Source organism: Geotrypetes seraphini, chromosome 17 (genome assembly GCF_902459505.1).
Source record: "Geotrypetes seraphini chromosome 17, aGeoSer1.1, whole genome shotgun sequence".
NCBI lineage: Eukaryota > Metazoa > Chordata > Amphibia > Gymnophiona > Dermophiidae > Geotrypetes > Geotrypetes seraphini.
The window spans coordinates 40146958-40166631 of record NC_047100.1 but is presented as its reverse complement, the minus strand read 5'-3'; the positions used below and the strand labels follow the sequence as shown (position 1 = coordinate 40166631).

Genomic DNA, 19674 nt, shown 5'->3' with positions numbered 1-19674 from the left:
GTGCAAGATGATTTGAAGTAAAGATATAATCTATTCTTGAAAAGGAATTATGAACATGAGAACAGAAAGAAAATTCCCGACCATCAAAATGAAGTATTCTCCATATATCTATTAAATCACAAGATTGAATCAAATTATCTAGTCCCATAGATTTCATAACTCTACTTGGGTTTTTATCTAATAAAGGATCCATTACAGCATTGAAGTCCCCTGCTACTATAAGATTTGAAGTAGCCAGTGGTATGATCATTTGTTGAAGAGTTTTAAAGAATTCATTTTGGTTCGAATTAGGGGCGTATATATTGATTAACGTCATGGTAGTATTTCCCATATTCATTTCCACCATTATCCATCTTCCATGAATATCTGAAGCTTTTAGTTTAAATGAAGCAGAGCATTTTTTATTAATTAAAATAGCAACACCTGCTTTTTTCCCTATAGCTGGTGAGAAAAAACATTGTTTGACCCAGCCTCCTTCTAGCTTTTTAGATTCTATATGTGAGAGGTGGGTCTCTTGTATAAGGCAAATATCTGCATCTTGCCTTTTTAAAAATGATAATGCTTTTTTCCTTTTTATCATATGATTTAGACCGTTAACATTTAAAGACATAATTTTAATATCCATTTATTTTTAAATTTTCAGATATTAAATTATGTATATTTTCCCAATGTTTTAAGTATTTCATTTCATTTCATTTCTCTTTTTTCCTTTACACCCATGATTACCTTATATATTTCCCCTTTATTCCCTCCCATCCCTCTTATCCCTCCCTTCCCCCCCTCATTAATTACGAAAACTTGGATACGCAGGTTGAGGTTAGATTTAGATAACTCCGACAGGCTATTAATAATTATCTAAAGTACTACCATTTTTTCCCCTATTTCTGTATATTTTCTCTTATTTTATTATTAATTATAAGAATAAGTAAAAAGTTTTTCATTCTTATGTATTGAAAGATTATTTTCTATATTTGTATGTCTTTAAATCCATAAGAATGAATATATTACATTACTTATATCTTAGAACATTTCAATTAAAATTCATTTCTTTTCAGGTGGTATATTATTTTTACTTTAAAAAACTTTCATACCTGGGTATATTAAGTTTATCATGTTAAGAGCATTCTAATTTAGCCTCTTTCCTCAGAACTGTAATAAGAGTCTTCAGCACAGGAATCCCCCCCATCTCTTATGCTCATTATTTTCCTATGATTCACGAGAGAGTTGTCAATTAAGAGAAGCCAACAATCCCATCAGTGTTCTCGTTAGCTCTGTCTCAATAGCATACTCTCCAGACATCTATGATTTTAAAGTATCTGAGGCCTGTGCAATCAATGGAGACTCCAAACTTTTTACTAATGCTTAACATACACTAAGGGCCTGATTCTCTATACTATGTCACCTAACTAGCCAATGGCAGAGCACTTAAAAAAAAATTAGGTGTGTTGAACTTTTTTTTTTTTAATTTTTTATTCATTTTTACAACTTACATCAAGTGCATCAAGAAATAACAATTGAATTGAAAAACATCACTTGATTTGCTATTATAATACAATAAATTTATCCTCCCCCTTCCCATCCCTATCACATAAAAATCATTCATTTATATTATATTATACAATATACTTTCTTTAAATCCACTTTTTTTTTTATAATTCTTTATTCATTTTCACATTTTACATGAAGTGTACAAAATATTGAGTTACAACTAATGAATATACAATATCACTTTTATATCTATTACATAATATTCTGAACAAATTTTTTTTATCCCCTCTCCCACCCCCCACCCTTCAAATACTTTCCAATCACCTTATACATATTGTATACCATATTATAACATGTTATGTAAAATTATTTTCACTACCCCCCTCCATGTGCCATAAAGAAGACAACGAAAAAGAAGTAGAGAAATCCTACTATTCATTCACTACAATATTTTGTCAATGGCCCCCATATTTTTATAAATTTAGGATATGTCCCTCTTTGTATTGCTATTGCTCTTTCCATTTTGAATATATGACAAATTGTATTCCACCAAAATGTATAATTAAGGTTTCTATGATTCTTCCAGTTATTGGTTATATGTTGAATAGCAACCCCTGTCATGACTAGTAAAAGCTTGTTATTTTCTGGTGAAATTTGACTTTTTTTTCTCATCATCATTCCAAATAATACTGTATCATATGATATTGCTACATGATTTTCCATCAATTTATTAATTTGTGGCCAAATTGCATTCCAAAAACTTTTAATGTAGGGACAATGATATAGTAAATGATCCAACGTCCCAGGTTCCAAATTACAGTGCCAGCATTTATTGGACTTAGAACTATCTAATTTTTGCAAACGTGTAGGGGTCCAAAAAGCTCTATGCAATAAAAAGAACCAAGTTTGTCTCATAGATGCTGACACTGTACATCTCATTCTCCAAGACCAAATTAGTGGCCATTGAGATGCAGTAATTTGATGCTTAATCTCAATACTCCAAATGTCTCTTAGACCATTTTTTGGTTTTTTATTCAAATATCCAGATATTAATTTATACCACAATGCGGCTTGATGCCCTAGGAAGTCTACTTGGAAGCATAAGAACTCTAAACTATATTGATTATTCAATGTTTTCCATTCAGGGAACCCAACCTGAATGGCCTGCTTCAATTGCAACCATTTAAAACTTTGTTTTTTACTAAGACCAAATCTATTTATTTATTTATTTTATTTATTTATTTATTTAGATTTATATCCCGTTCTCCCAGTAGCTCAGAACGGTCTATGTTGCAATTGTGAAAATTCCAGCAGTTTACCTTCCAAAATAACATCATTCAGAGATCTAATGCCTGCAATAATCCAGTCCTTCCAAAGGATTTGAGCTCCGCCAATTTTAATCTTGGAGTTTATCCATAAAGACTGATTAGTTGACTTGTTTATTGGGACAGGTGTTAATTTATTAATAAACCTCAACGTTTTCCAAGTATCCATTAATATCTTATTTTCTCTGTATCTTCTAGGCATGTTGATACTTGGAAGATGAACTAAATTTAGGGGAAACATAAGGCGCCATTCCAAATATAACCAATCCGGTGCATTATCTATCAGTTCTGGGAGGATCCAATACATACCCTGACGTAAAATATAGGCTTGATGGTACCTATAAAAATTTGGAAAATTTACCCCTCCCTCCTTAATTGATTTTTGCAAAGATACCAAAGCTATTCTATGCGTTTTACCAAGCCAAAGAAATTTCGTTAAAATGCTATTAAGCTTTTTATAAAAGGACCTCTGAAAATAAATAGGTATCATACTCATTTGGTAGCAAACTACAGGCAAGATCATCATTTTAATAGTTTGAACTCTCCCCCACCAAGAAAGATGTAACGGATTCCATTGCTCACATAACTGTAACTCTTTTCAATACAAATTTTTCATTTTCTTTTACTGTATCTTCAATTGTATTTTTAACTTGAATGCCAAGATATTTAAATCCTTCTTCTTTCCATATGAACGGAAAAGCGTCAAATAATCCTTTTACACAATGAACATTTAAAGGTATAAGTTCAGACTTACTCCAATTAATTTTATAACCTGAAAATTTGCCAAACATATCAATTAATTCCAATAGACAAGATAAGGTAGACTCTGGATTCCTCAAATAAAGTAAAATATCATCCGCATAAGCCGAAATTTTATATTCCATATCAGAATATGGAATACCCTGTATCCCCCTTGCTTGCTGTATTGCTAACAATAAGGGTTCTAATACAACATCAAATAACAAAGGAGATAAAGGACAACCTTGTCTAACTCCCCTCTGCAATTGAAAACCATCAGATATCATATTATTAATATTTAATCTTGCAATCGGGAAGCTATACAATGTTTTTACCATTTGTATAAATCCAGAACCTATACCAAACCATTCTAAAGCCTGATACATAAAATTCCATTCTACCCTATCAAACGCTTTTTCTGCATCCAAGGAAACTGTAAAAGCCTGTTCATCCATTTTTTTTGATAAATTTAACATATGAAACAATAATCTAGAGTTATTAGAGGAATGTCTTTTAGCAACGAAACCCGTCTATAATATGTGGGAGAGCTTTGGCTAATCTCAAAGCCAAAATTTTCGCCAAAAGTTTATTATCCACATTTATTAAAGATATAGGCCTGTAGTTTGAAACCAAAGTAGGATCTTTATTTGGCTTAGGCAAAACAATTACTATTGATTCAGCCATAGTACCTTTAATATCACCTTTTATAAGTTGTGTCTGATATAAATTTAGTATATATGGGGAAAGGACATTTTGAAATGTTTTATAAAATTCTACTGTATAACCATCACCACCTGGAGCGGATCCAACTCTAAGAGATCTCAACGCTGTATCTAATTCTTTTAATGATATAGGTTCATCTAAACTCCGTTTTATATGATCAGGAACCTTAGGTCCAATAATTAAATCTAAAAAATTTTTACCATCTTTTTGCCTCTCCAAATAAGGCTCGGAAGAATACAGGTCCTTATAAAATTTTAGAAATTGCTTTAAAATTATATCCTTTTGATTGGTTATTATACCATTATCATCTTTTATCCCATTAATGTTAGTTCTTCTTTTTTTTGCTTTAAGATAATTTGCCAATAATCTTCCCGCCTTATTAGAATTTCCATAATACATTGTGTTTGGAAAACAAGTCTCTTCTTATCATTTTTGAAGCTAATTCGTTATATTTACCTTTTGCTTTCAAAAGAGCTTGTAATACATCATGTTCCCATTTGCTTACCAATTTAGTTTCTAGTATTTTAATTTCTTTTTCTAACTCTATATACTGTTTTTTAATCTGTTTCTTAACAAAAGCCGAATATGATATATGACCTCTCATAGTCGCTTTAAAAGCGTCCTATACATTTTCAATAGATGTATCTTCCACTAAATTAATTTGAAAGAAATCACTAATTTGTGTTTTAAAATTTTCCAAAAATTTTTCATCCACAAGAGGTCTTCTATTTTCTAATTGATCTAATTGTAAATCTATCCATACTCCTGCATGATCCGAAATGATAATGGGATCAATGGAAGCCTTAATCACTTGCTGCAACCTTATGTGATGAAATAAAAATATAATCTATTCTTGAAAATGATTTATGAACCTGTGAACAAAATGAAAATTCCTGATCATTAAAATGAAGAATACGCCATATATCCTTCAAATCACATGATTGAACCAAATTATCTAAACCTAAAGATTTTATACTTTTACTGGTTTTTCATCCATTAATGGATCCATTACAGCATTAAAATCTCCAGCCACCACTAAATTAGAAGCAGCCAGTGGTAACAACATACTCTGCAATTTTTTAAAGAATTCTGATTGATTCGAATTAGGGGCATATATATTGAACAACATCAGGGCATTATTTCCCATACTTATATCAACATGTAGCCATCTTCCATGTGGGTCCGAATTTACTATCTTAAAATTGGCCATACACTTTTTATTTATAAGAACTGCTACTCCTGCTTTTTTACCCTCTGCTGGAGCAAAAAAACAATCTTTCACCCACCCACCCGTTAGTTTCTGTGATTCCTTTATATTAAGATGGGTCTCCTGCAGACAATAAACATCCGCGTTTTGCTTCTTTAAAAATGATAATACCTTTTTCCTTTTGATTACATGATTCAGGCCATTGACATTAATAGAAAATATCTTAAAAGACATAATATATTTTATACTCCTTATCATAATCTTCCTCTTCCCTTCTTCCCTAACTAAGATCTAAAAAACTTCTCCCCATGGCACACATTCTTACCTCCAAATTACCCAATCCCTTATTAATCTTTTCCTTAATCATCCTAGTAATATCTTTAATACCCACCTTCTTCCCATCCCTCCCCCCCCAATATAATGACTGCTTAAGGACACACATTGGACAGTAATCCCAACTTCCCCCCTCCCCCCCAGGCAACCAATATTTATTAATAACCCCTTTATCCTTTATTGAGACAAACTCACTACCTCTCCACAATATATCTAATTATATCTCTCTTCTAATCATAAAACCTTTTTTCTTTTTTTTCCATTTTAAAGTAATTAATTTCTCTATCTATTATTTAACCTTTAGTCACATAACCATATTTATTTCCTAACATTCCATTAATGCATTTTTATCATTTCACCAATCTCTAATTCATTCCCCCAACATTTTATTTCATTCAAGAAAATTCTATCATAGTCATATATTTAATAAAAAGTATCATTTTCCTATATCTTATATTATCTAATCCATCTTCTCCTATCCTCCTTTAAATATTCAACAACAAATATCCATCTCTTCATATATTTCTGTTAAAAAAAATTTCAATTTTATAAGTTTTTATCCCCTATTTGTATTTAAACATTTGTATTTCATTTTCAAAATAATTTTTTTTTCTTTTTTTTTCCCCTTTTTATATTTCCTCTTCTCCCAATTAAATCCTATCTTTTTAAAACTATATTATCACAACATCAATCTTTACATTCCTTCAGCTACCAATAAATTCTTATGTATCTTTCTTTTATATTATTCATTTTCCTTTCCTTTACTTGCATTTAAATATCATATAACTTGTCCTTTCTATCATTAGTCCATTCTGCAATCTTTTCCTTATTGTCCTTTCATTCTTTACTTTCTCCTTTTCTGACTTATTAAATAAACTGAACTTTCATATTTATTTCTTATCTCCATCCATCCACTCTTAAAGACTTTTGACTGCCAATTGTCATTCATTTTTTTTTTTTATAATATCCTTTTAGTCTATCAGTCTTGCTTTCTTCTTCTTCACATCTATTTATTTTCCTATTCAGTCTTCACTTTTCCTTTTGTGTTAATTTGTCCAGTCCTTTAATCCTTTCTTGTTCATTCTTTACTCCAACCATCCATCTTTCAGTCTCCTAAAAGTTCAGTCTAATAACTTCACTTTAATGTCTTTCCAGTCTATCCTTCTTTCTTCTTTACATTCTTTTATTTTCTTTTTCACTTGTCCATTTTTATTTCCTGTTCTTTGTTGCATATTCTTCTTTTTCCAACAAACTAAAGTCCCATAGTTCTTTATATTTAATTTTTTGTTCAATATCCATCAATCCAGTCTTAGTATTTATCCCTTCATTTCAACACCCATTGTGCTAAAATGACATAGGTTCTGATTTTGAAAGAAAGGTCTTTAGTTTTTCCGGATCAACAAAATACAAAGATTTATCCCCACAAGATACCCTCAATTTTGCTGGGTAATATAACCCATACTTATATCCTTTTTCCTTTAATTGAGATCTCAGATCAAGGAATTTCTTCCTAATATTTGCTGTATTTTTAGCAAAGTCTGGTAAAAACCATATTTTGGATCCTTTATAGTTTAAGTTTTTATCTTTTTTGGCAGCATTTAAAATTTCTATTGCTTGCTGGTATCTTAACATCTTGAATATTAATGGTCTTGGTCTCCCTTGATTTTCCAGACTCTTTATTGGAATCCTGTGTGCCCGTTCTATTTCCAAAGGCTGTTTGAAATCCAACTGCAATAATCTAGGAATTAAATTTTCTAAAAACCGTATTGCATTTTTCCCTTCCAAATTTTCCTGTATTCCAAAAAGTTTTATATTCTTTCTTGTTCCACGGTTTTCGTAATCTTCCAGCTGACTTTTCAATTGAATTATTTCCAAACTGTCATTTTTGCATCTTTTTCCTTCACATTCTAAGCTCTCCATTTTAACTTCTAACTCTGTTGTTCTTTTATTAGCTACTTCCATTTGTCTGTGTATATTCAGGATTTCTTCCTTCAGTTCTGCCATATTACTCACAGTCTCTGTCAGCATTTGTTTGATTTGCCTCAGTTCCCCCATAACTTCAGCTTTGCTTAACTCCTCTGATACATCAGCAGGAAGCGGAACCTTACTCGGGGTAATTTGATCCTGCTTCTGCCTTTTCACAACCCCTCCGGTTTCACTCTTACTCTGTCGGGTGCTCGCCATGCTCCCGCTGTCCTCTCCGAGGTTTTCAGCCGAAAACAGTTTAAAAGGAAATCTTTATTTATTCAACGGTTGCCCAGGTAAGAGGAGCGCTGCGATCACACGACCATTTTGTGTGCACGCTAAGCCACGCCCCCATATAAATCCACTTTTTAATAAATATCAGAAACCCATCCCACCTCTCCCTATCCCCTCATTTAAATTATCTTATTAAGGGAAAATGTTTATTACTCATTACAAAATTCTGTTAATGGTCCCCAAACCTCTCAAACTTTACCAAAATATCCCCTGTGTGTGGCTAATGTTCTTTCCATTTTATAAAGATGACACCCAGAACTCCACCAAAAACTGTAATTTAATCTTCTCTGATTTTTCCAATTGAATGTAGTCTGTTGAATGGCAACTCCAGTCATAATAAGCAAAAGCTTATTGTTTTTTGAAGAAATCCGACTTTTCGCTCTCATTGACATGCCAAATAAAATAGTATCATATGTCAAGGCCACCGGATTTTCTAACAACCTAGTTATTTGGCCCCATATCAATTTCCAAAATGTCAATATAAATGAACAATAGAATAAAAGATGATCTAAAGTCCCAGCCTCAAGATGACAGTGTCAACATCTATTTGACTTAGAGCTATCTAATTTTTGGAAACAGGGATCCAAACAGCTCTATGAAGAAGAAAAAACCAAGTTTGTCTCATAGATGCAGACACTGTACATCTCATCCTCCAAGACCAAATTAGAGGCCATTGAGATGCAGTAATTTGATGCTTGATCTCAATGCTCCAAATGTCCCGAAGACCAATTTTTGGTTTTTTTGTTCATAAATTCAGATAATAATTTATACCACTGTGCGGCCTGATATCCCAGGAAGTCCACCTGAAAGCACAAGAACTCTAAACTATAATGGTTATTAAGATTTTTCCATTCAGGAAACCCTGAATAACCCTTCTTACCTAGGCGAGATCTTTCAAGAGCAAAAGGGACTCAGATCGAACATGGGAATGGGGCCCTGAGTCAGATGATCATGCAAAAGAGGCAGAGGAAGAGGATCCAACATCAGATGCCTTACCAGAACCGCGTACAACGGTCACCTGGGCCAATCCGGAGCCACCAGAACCACCAGGCCCAGGTGACGAACAATGCGCAGTAGAACTCTGCCCACTAATGGCCACGGAGGGAATACATACAACAGCCCCTCCATTGGCCATAGTTGAACCAGAGCGTCCAGACTCTTGGCCTGACCGTCTCTGCGACGACTGAAGAAGCGGGGAATTTTGGAGTTGACTCTTGTGGCCATCAGGTCCATTAGGGGCTGACCCCAAGACTGCACTATCAACGGAAAGGCCACTTGGCATAGACACCACTCTCTAGGATCTAATGTGTGACGACTGAGGAAGTCCGCTTGAACATTCTCCACTCTGGCTATGTGGGAGGCCAAGATGTACTGAAGATGCAACTCTGCCCAGAGAGCATGAGCAGAGTCGCCTCCTGCGCCACCTGAGTGCTCTTGGTGCCCCCTGACAAGTGACATAAGCCACCGCCGTGGCAATGTCTGGCAGAACCCGGACCGATTTGCCTGACAAGGAATAATAGGCTAACAGTGCCAGACGGATGGCTCTGGGTCTAGAACACTGATTGACCAGGACGCTTCCTCCGTGGATCGGCTGCCTCGAGCTGAGTGATCTAAACTGAGCTCCCCAACCGAGAAGAATGGCATCCTTGAGAAGCACCGTCCACTGTGGCTGATCCAGACTCGTCCCTTGAACAAGATGGGAGGTCTGGAGCCACCAACGAAGACTGGAGTGAGCCAAGCCCCTCTGAGAACAGGGTGATCCAGACCAGTGGTTCCCAACCCTGTCCTGGAGGACTACCAGGTCAATTGGGTTTTTGGGATAGCCCTAATGAATATGCATGAGAGAGATTTACATATAATGGAAGTGATAGGCATATTCATTAGGGCTATCCTGAAAACCCAATTGGCCTGGTGGTCCTCCAGGACAGGGTGGGAAAAAAAGCTATTATTTGGATACTTGGAAAACCCTCAGATGTATCAATAAGTTAACTGAAATTCCTATAGAACAGTCTCTGTGTCAATCCCTATGGCTGAACTCCAAGATACAAATAGGCGGGTCTAAAATTGCCTGGAAAGAGTGGATGTAGGCAGGCATAAGAACATTAGAGGATGTTATTTTAAATGGAAAATTGCTTGATTTTTCACGGTTGCAACAATCTTCTGGTATTTCAAAATTTCAATTTTATAAATGGTTGCAACTGAAGCAGGCTATTCAGAAAGGGTTCTGTGATTGGTGTGATTTGAAAGATTACTATAGTCTGCAATCCCTCTGTTTTCAGACAGATAATGTTAGGGCATCAAGCCGCCAAATGGTATAAAATAATATCTGATTTTGTGAATAAGAAACCCCAAAACGCTCTTAGAGACATTTGAAGCATTGAGATTAAGCAGTATATTTCTGCATCTCGATGGCCACGTATTTGGTCTTGGAGGATGAGGTGTACAGCGTCAGCATCTATGAAACAAACTTGGTTTTTTTTGTTACATTGTTCTTTTTGGACCCCGTTAGATTGAATAAGTTGGATAATTCTAGGTCTAATAGATGCTGGCACTGTCATCTAGACATAGGAACATTGGATCATCTACTGTTTTATTGCCCTAAGATACTGATTTTTTGGAGATTGATTTGGGGACATATTAATAATATTTTAGAATCTGCGATTCCTTTAACTTATGAAGTTGTGATTTGTGGTATCATTTTGCATGTTAAAGATCCCCTAGACAAATATAAAAGACGACTCTTCTTAATTATGACAAGTACAGCTGTACAACTGATTACACGCAACTGGAAAAACTGGGATCGTCTTAATTTTACATTCTGGTGGGCAAGTTTATGTCTAATTTATAAATATGAGAAAATGAACGCTGATTTGTCAGGGAATACTAAAAATTTTAAATTAATATGGGGCCCATTGATGTCTTTTGTAGAATTATTATTGTTGTGATTTTTGTTGTCAGATAAACTGCACATCAAGGGGGGGGGGTGGAATATAAGGGTTTAAATGAATATTTTTTACTGATGATATTGGGAGGGAAGGGTGGGATTTTTCAGGTTTGATAAACAATTCCTGAATGGTTATAAATGTATAATTTATGGTTAAAAACATTAATAGTGTATTTCTGAAACTATTGAAAAATTTTAAAGTTACTTTAATGGTACGGATTAGGTGGGGTGGAGGGAAGGTATTGATCTGTCTAAATCTTGTAAAATTTTAAGTGAAATCTAAAGTGTATAATGTTTAATATATTCTGTTTTCACTTAATGAAAGTGCTAAAAATGAATAAAGATTATATATATATATATAAAAAAAAAGATGTTTGCCCCATTTTGAATAGTTTCACTCCCTCTAACTATTCCGGTCCAATAATTATCTGTATCACCAGTTACTTAATCTTTCACCTTTTTGTAAGCCTCTTCTTCTTCATCATCTCGGCTGCTTATGCCTGCATCAGCCAACCTATAATCATACACTAGGCCTTCTTGTGGGAACATCAACTTGATCTGAGGAAACAATATCAACCATGTTAATACAACACTAACTGAAGCTGTGATTCTGACAGATAGAACATGGGAAATTGAACTCAACAAGGTTTTGTGAACATATTTGACTTAATTTTCTTTTGTAGTTGGTAGCATATTTCTTATTCACAACATGCTACAAAGGAGAAATTAGGTTCTTACCTGCTAATTTACTTTCTTTTAGCTTCTCCAGACCAGTAGAGGTTAATCTTTACAAATGGGTATATATCCAATCATGACCAGCAGGTGGAGACTGAAAACAAAACTTTGGGACAGTATATACTATCCTCCCTTCTCTATTTCCCTCAGTCTGCCGAATAGCCAAGCAGAACCAAGAACTGGAAAACAGAAAGAAAACAATACTCCGAACAGGAGTAACAAATAACATACCCAAATGCTGTTGGAAAATGCAGAGGAGAAATACCCGAAGGATAATGTCCCCACAGCTCGTCAGCTAAGCCAGCCGAGCCACAGCCGCTGTTCTTTAATTCTCCCCGGCCCTAGAAAAATACTAGAACCCGCAGCAAAAAACAAAAACTGCCCGCGAAACAGCCCCAACAACAACAAAACAACAACAGACAGGGTGGGGACCTCTACTGGTCTGGAGAAGCTAAAAGAAAGTAAATTAGCAGGTAAGAACCTAATTTCTCCTTCTTTAGCACTCTCCAGACCAGTAGAGGTTAATCTTTACGAATGGGACGTACCAAAGCAGTCCCTCTCACGGGCGGGACCCCCGAAGGGCCGATACCAGAACACGCTCACCGAACATCGCGTCCCGACGCGCCTGAACATCTACCCGATAATGCCTAACAAATGAATGCAAGGAGGACCAAACCGCAGCCTTACAAATATCCACCGGAGGCACGAGCGACGACTCAGCCCAAGAAGCCGCCTGACCCCGAGTGGAATGAGCCTTGAGAAACTCCGGAACCGGCTTCTGACTCAGAAGATAAGCGGAAGCAATCGTCTCCTTGATCCAGCGCGCAATAGTAGCCTTAGAAGCTCCAGCCCCCCGACGAGGACCCGCCAGAAGGACAAAGAGATGATCGGAGCTCCGAAAATCCCGGGTCCGCTGCACATAAGCGCAGAGGACCTGACCGACATCCAACTTGCGCAGCTGCCGTTGCTCAGAAGAACCCTCCCGACTACCCAAGACCGGGAGGACCACCGATTGATTGACATGAAAAGGAGAAACTACTTTCGGCAGAAAGGAAGGAACAGGCCGCAAAACAACCTACTCCCTCGAAAATTCCAGGAAGGGAGCCCTACAAGAGAAAGCCTGTAGCTCAGAAACCCGCCTAGCGGAAGTAATGGCCACCAAAAAGACCGACTTCAATGTAAGGTCCTTCAAAGAACAGCCATCCAACGGCTCGAAAGGCGGGCGCACCAGAACCGAGAGAACCAGATTGAGATCCCAAGAAGGAATCGAGGGCCTTATGGGAGGCCTGAGCAACTTGGCCGCCCGAAGAAAACGAATCACATCAGGAATGGCCGACAAACGCTGACCTGACACCAGCCCCTGAAAAGCCGCCAGGGCCGCCAGTTGAACCCGGAGAGAAGACCAAGCCAGGCCTCTATCCAGGCCATCCTGCAAGAACTCTAGAATGTTAGGCAGGGAAGCGCGAAAAGAGACCACTCCCCGCGCCCGGCACCATTCCTCAAAAAGACGCCAAACCCGCACATAAGCCCGAGAGGTAGAAAGCCTCCGGGACCCCAAAAGTGTAGAGATCACCTTATCTGAATATCCCTTCTTACTCAGGCGGCCCCTTTCAAGAGCCAAGCCGTAAGACAAAAGGGAGACGGGTCGAACATGGGAATGGGACCCTGCGTCAGAAGATCGCCCTCGAAAGGCAGAGGAAGAGGATCCGCCACCAGATGCCTCACCAGATCCGCATACCACGGACGACGAGGCCAATCCGGAGCCACCAAAACCACCAGCCCCGGGTGGCGAACAATGCGAAGCAGTACTCTGCCCACTAATGGCCAAGGAGGGAACACATACAACAGCCCCTCCGTTGGCCACGGTTGGACCAGAGCATCCAGACCCTCGGACAGACCGTCCCTGCGACGACTGAAGAAGCGGGGTACTTTGGCGTTGCCACTTGTGGCCATCAGATACATCGGGGGCTGCCCCCAAGCCCGCACTATCAACTGAAACGCCCCGGCACCGAGATACCACTCTCCTGGATCCAAGAAGTGACGACTGAGGAAGTCCGCCTGAACGTTTTCTACCCCGGCAATGTGAGAGGCCGAGAGGTCCAGAAGATGCGACTCCGCCCAAACCATGAGCCGAGCCGCCTCCTGCGCCACCTGAGTGCTCTTGGTGCCCCCCTGACGATTGACATAAGCCACTGCCGTGGCATTGTCCGACAGGACTCTGACCGACTTGCCCAACAAAAGGGAGTGGAAAGCCAACAGCGCCAGCCGGACCGCTCTGGTCTCCAACACGTTGATCGACCAGGAGGCCTCCTCCGCGGACCAGGTACCCTGAGCTGAGTGACCCAGACACTGAGCCCCCCAACCCAGGAGACTCGCATCCATAAGGAGCACCGTCCACTGCGGAAGATCCAGACCCACCCCCTGAACTAGGTGAGGGGTCTGGAGCCACCAACGCAGACTGCAGCGCGCCAAGCCTCGCAGGGGAACCGGAACATCCACCCCATGCCTCTGGGGAGACCACCTCCGGAGCAGAGCATACTGGAGAGGACGCATGTGGGCCCGCGCCCACCTCACCATGTCCAGGGACGCCGCCATCGACCCCAAAACCTGGAGGAAATCTCGCGCCCGAGGACACCGGGACGCCAAAAGCAGGCGAATCTGAGATTGCAATTTGCTCACCCGGGCCTCTGGGAGGAAGACCTTCCCCAAGGAGGTGTCGAACAGCACCCCTAAGTACTCCAGACGCTGAGCCGGGACCAACCGGCTCTTGGAAAGGTTGACCACCCAGCCCAGCGACCGGAGAAACTCCACCACCCGAGCCGTAACCCGGGAGCTTTCCTGCAACGACTTTGCCCGAATTAACCAGTCGTCCAGGTAGGGGTGAACTAGAATGCCCTCCGACCGCAAGGCTGCCGCGACTACCACCATCACCTTGGTGAACGTCCGGGGAGCAGTGGCCAGCCCAAAGGGAAGCGCACAGAACTGATAGTGCCGACCCAAGATCGCAAAGCGCAGGAAACGCTGATGAGAGGCCCGAATGGGAACATGCAAGTAGGCCTCCGTCAGATCGAGTGAAGTGAGAAACTCCCCCGGCTGAACCGCCAGAATGACCGACCGCAGAGTTTCCATACGGAAAGAGGGAATCTTGAAAGCCTTGTTGACCCCTTTCAAATCTAGGATGGGCCGAAAAGTCCCCTCCTTCTTGGGCACCACAAAGTAAATGGAGTACCTGCCGGTGCCCCATTCCGGAGGGGGCACCGGAACCACTGCCTTGAGATCTACCAAGCGCTGAAGGGTCTGACGAAAAGCCTGCGTCTTCCAATGAGTCTGACATGGAGAGGCGAGGAACAGGTCCGGCAGAGAGCGAGCGAACTCCAGGGCATAACCGTCCCGCACTACCTCCAGGACCCACTGATCGGACGTGATCTCGGCCCATTTGGGGAAAAAATCGCGCAGCCGGGCCCCCACCGGAACCAAAGGGGGCGCCGGCAAGGCGTCATTGTGCAGGACGGGAAGCGGGGGAACCGGCGGAGGGATTCCCTGCCCCCCGACGGGCCCCCCGAAAGGGCTGCATGCGCTGGAAGAACCGACCCCGGGAAAACCCCGGAGACTGGAAAGAAGCAGCCCCACGCCCAGGGCGATACTTGCGAAATTCCCGCAAACGCCCCCGGGCCGCACCACCCCGAGACGCAGGGCGGGCACGGTCCTCCGGCAGACGGGGAACTTTCGAGTCCGACAGAGTCTGAATCAGCTTATCCAAGTCCTCTCCAAATAAAAACGACCCCCGAAAGGGAAATTTAGTAAGCTTAGCTTTGGACGCAGCATCCGCCGCCCAAGCGCGCAGCCACAACACACGCCTTGCGGCCATGCCAAAAGCCATAGACTTAGCCGAGATCCGCACCAAGTCATATAGAGCATCTGAGAGGAAGGAGGCAGCCATCTCAATCTTCGCTACCTCCTGATCCACCAGAGACCAGTCATCAGACTCTCGATCCAAGACACGCTCCGCCCACCGAAACACGGCGCGAGCGACCAGTCCCCCACAAATAGCCGCTTGGACCCCAAAGGCAGAGACCTGAAAATTTTGCTTAAGGATGTTCTCCAACTTGCGCTCCTCAGAGTCCCGCAAGGCAGAACCGCCCTCAACAGGCACGGTATGCCGCTTGGAAATTGCCGAGACCACTGCATCCACGACTGGCGAAGCTAACGTAGCCCGATCCCCTTCAGGAATGGGATACAGGCGAGCCATGCTGCGCGCCAGCCGAAAAGGCGTCTCCGGCGTTTTCCACTGCTCCAGAATAATATCCCGAATATCCTGATGCATAGGAAAAGAGCGGGAAACGGAACGGATCCCCCGTAACAGAGGGTCCCCCACACGCGGAGTCTCCGGCGGCGTGTCCTCAAAACGCAAAACCGAAGAAACCTGTTGAATAAGGTCAGGCAGCTCATCTCTCTGAAAAAGGCGCACCATGGACGCCTCCTCACTGGAGAACGGGAATCCCGACAACCCGCCGCCAGCTTCCGTCCCCTCCAGAGGGTCCTGGAATTCCTCAGAAGGGTCCAGGTCCTCCTCCAGACCGACACGTTCCTCCGACCACAAATCCTCGTCCCACGACACCCGTGGACGCTTGGACAAGGGAGGCGGCGGAGGGGACGCCACGCCAGACGAGAGAGGCAAAGACGCAGGGAGCGCGGAGGAAACCCCACCCCCCGAAACCCCCTGGGCGCAACCGGGACCCCCAGCCGCCTGAAAATAGGCTCTACATAAAGAAAAAAAGAAATCAGGAGAAAAACCCCCCGAGGGTCCCAAGGGACTCCCTGCCACAGCAGGGGACCCAGCAGAAACCTGCCCCTGCATAGTCAAAACAGGGGGAAGGTCACCTGAGGTGGAAGACAAAATGGAGGGGCCAGACAGAGAAGATGGCGGTTTTCCCGCCAAAAAAGCTCCCTCCATAGCCTGTAGCGGCTGAGAAACCTGAACAGTCTCAGCCGCTAAAGCAGGCAAGCCGGCATCAGCTGTCAAAATATCAGCTGAGAGGGAATCCTCCAAAACCCGACCGTCGGCGGCTCGGGGAATCCCTCCGTGGGCGGACGGAGAAGACCGGGCTTCCCCACCGTTCCCTGCCGACTCGCGAGGCACCATCGGCGGGGAGCTCTGGGCGCCTGCAGCCGACGGAGCTCCTCCACCGCACCGGCCTGAACACCGCTTGCACAGGCCGGCCGCGAGTGCCTCGCGTCTGGAGCACAATGAGCACTTTTTCCCTTTAGAAGTGCTCATTGCTCCATACGCGACCTAGCTGTAAAAAAGTGCCGGTTAGTTGAAAAAATACAGTAAAATACAGTTTTCTTAAAGGGATACAACCCTCCAGACCAGCACTACCTCAGGATTTTTTTTTTTTTTTTTACAGAACAGACTCCACAGGCTCTCTAAGCAATATGCCTTGCTTGATTTAGGGGGCAAGGCTTACTGCTGAGGCTCCTCTAAAAAAATATGGGGAGGTGGAGGGAGGGACCCCGCTCGAGACCCGCCGGGTTTGACACCCCCGAGGTCGGACGAACCCCCAAACAGAGTCCGCCCAAGCTGCGTCCGGCCAAAAACAGGGACAATAAACCCCCTAAACAAATTCCAACAGCCCTACCAAGGGAGATGGGTACAGATCACATCAACACCTGCTGGAGACTGAAAGAAGACTGAGGGAAATAGAGAAGGGAGGATAGTATATACTGTCCCAAAGTTTTGTTTTCAGTCTCCACCTGCTGGTCATGATTGGATATATACCCATTCGTAAAGATTAACCTCTACTGGTCTGGAGAGTGCTAAAGAAGCAAAGTTATTTACCTGTAATAGGTATTCTCAGAGGACAGCAGTCCACTATTTTCACGTGGGTGATGTCATCCAAACAGCCTGATGCAGAAACGATGCCTAGTGTACTTCCTTTCTGAGTTTGAAGCAGCATTCCCACCGTACACGTGTGGCCACCTTCCTGCCAACTTGCAAGCACAAGACCAGCAGTACAGTAGCAGAGATAAACAATGAATACAACTCCAAGGGAAGGTAGAAGGGTTTGTGAGAATATCTGCATGCTGTCCTTGGTGAATCCTTGCTACAGGTAAGCAATTTTGTTTTCTCCAAGGACAAGCAGGCCAAAAGACTCTCACATGTGGGAATCTCTAGCTACCAGGCTCACTGAAAACATTAGGACAATAGAGGCTCACAACGGTGAGTCCAGAAAATCAATTGACCTGAAAATATATATACTGTTGTGAAGGTGCATCCTGGAACAGAATAAAATGGGCCTAGGAGGTGGAGTTAGATTCCTGACCCCAAACAAATTCTGCAGAACCATCTGATCATAAGAACATAACATAAGAACATAAGCAATGCCTCCGCTAGGTCAGACCTGAGGTCCATTGTGCCCAGCAGTCCGCACACGCGGTGGCCCAACAGGTCCAGGACCTGTGCAGTAATCCTCTATCTATACCACCTCTATCCCCCTTTTTCAGCAGGAAATCGTCCAAGCCTGTTGTCACACTGGGTGTTCTGCTTGAGGCAGTAGTGGGATGTGAATGTATGGACTGAAGACAACACTGCAGTTTTGTCAATATCTTCAATGGAGGATGACCTCAAGTGGGCTACTGACATAACCGTGGTTCATATATTGCAAGACTTAACATGACTCTCCAGAGTCAGCCCAGCTTGAACATAAGTAAAAGAGATGCAGTCTGTCAGCTAATTGGAAAGAGTACATTTACCGATGGCAACCTCCATCCTGTTGGAATCAAAAGAAACAAAAAGCTGAGTGTAATATCTATAGGGCCTAGTCTGTACCAGGTAAAAGGCTAATGCTCATTTGCAGTTCAAGATGTGCAGTGCACTTTCACCAAGATGGGCATGAAGTTTGGAAAAGAATATTGGCAGAACGATTGACTGGTGTGAATTGAACTCTAACATCACCTTAGAAAGGAATCACCACCACCATCACCTTAGCAAGATAAAAAATGAGAGCCAGAACTGGAGGAAGAGGTGGAGGAGGTGAAGGCGGCTGAGACCCTCGCAGGCCTGCTAAACTTTGATCAGTTCCATTAATGCTGATAGGAAAGGCATTGTGAAAATAAAATCTGGGAAGAACTTCCAGTGTCAGATATTGGTCTACCAGCCATGGGGACCAGTGCTTCTGAAGCTGGTGCAGACATTGTGGCTGCTACCAATTCTGATGTCAGCGATTCGGACCTGGATCCAAAAGTCTTCTTTGTTTGCGTATGCAGAAAAGAACCCAGAAATCCAGAGAGACTGAAAAACAAGAACACAGTTTACTACTATTATTACTACTACCACTAATCATTAGGTGATTATGGTCTTCCCCCAAACAATGGATATACTGTACCAAAAATGAATGTCAGCTTCACAGATGGTTTTGCTTAAAGCCACTGGGAACTTAGAGGGAATGAAAGGAAAAATGGCCAAAGCAAAAATCAAAGGAGAATAAAAAACAGTACAGCTCACCTGTAAAAGAAGGTATCTCTTAGCTGATAATGAGGCAAAACACACTCTAAAGGTAATAATAGGAAAGGCAGTCAATTTAAAGGGGCAAACAAAGAAACCCGCAAGAGAAGGCACCCAAAATATTAGAAGCAAATGCGCTGAGAGAACCGCTGAAAAAACCCCGTGTCCTCACTTCATTGTGTATGAGAAAAGACTGCTATTCCGGCACCTGTGAGTGCACAGTGGGAGTGCTACCTCAAGCTCTTAAAGGAACAGTAAGTTAGGCAGCGTTTCCACAGATCCCGTGAATGATATCACTCACATGTGAGAATCGTTTGACCTGCTTGTCCTTGAGAGAATGATTATTGCTTTGGGGGTAATTTTATTAAAAGAAGTATATGCTTTTCTCTATTTGGGCTTTGGCAACTTTTCTTTTTTT

General features: G+C 41.8%; 1 protein-coding gene across 6 annotated transcripts in view; it reads right to left on the bottom strand.

Moving 5' to 3' along the window:
* The window catches only part of DNAH1 (dynein axonemal heavy chain 1), an 813109-nt gene that overhangs the window by 278825 nt on the left and 514610 nt on the right, over positions 1–19674 (bottom strand). For all 6 annotated transcript variants that reach the window (XM_033926650.1, XM_033926656.1, XM_033926654.1 and 3 more), the window contains one exon: positions 11474–11575. In XM_033926650.1, coding sequence (XP_033782541.1) covers positions 11474–11575 — 102 coding nt within the window. The remainder of the gene's footprint in view (positions 1–11473; positions 11576–19674) is intronic.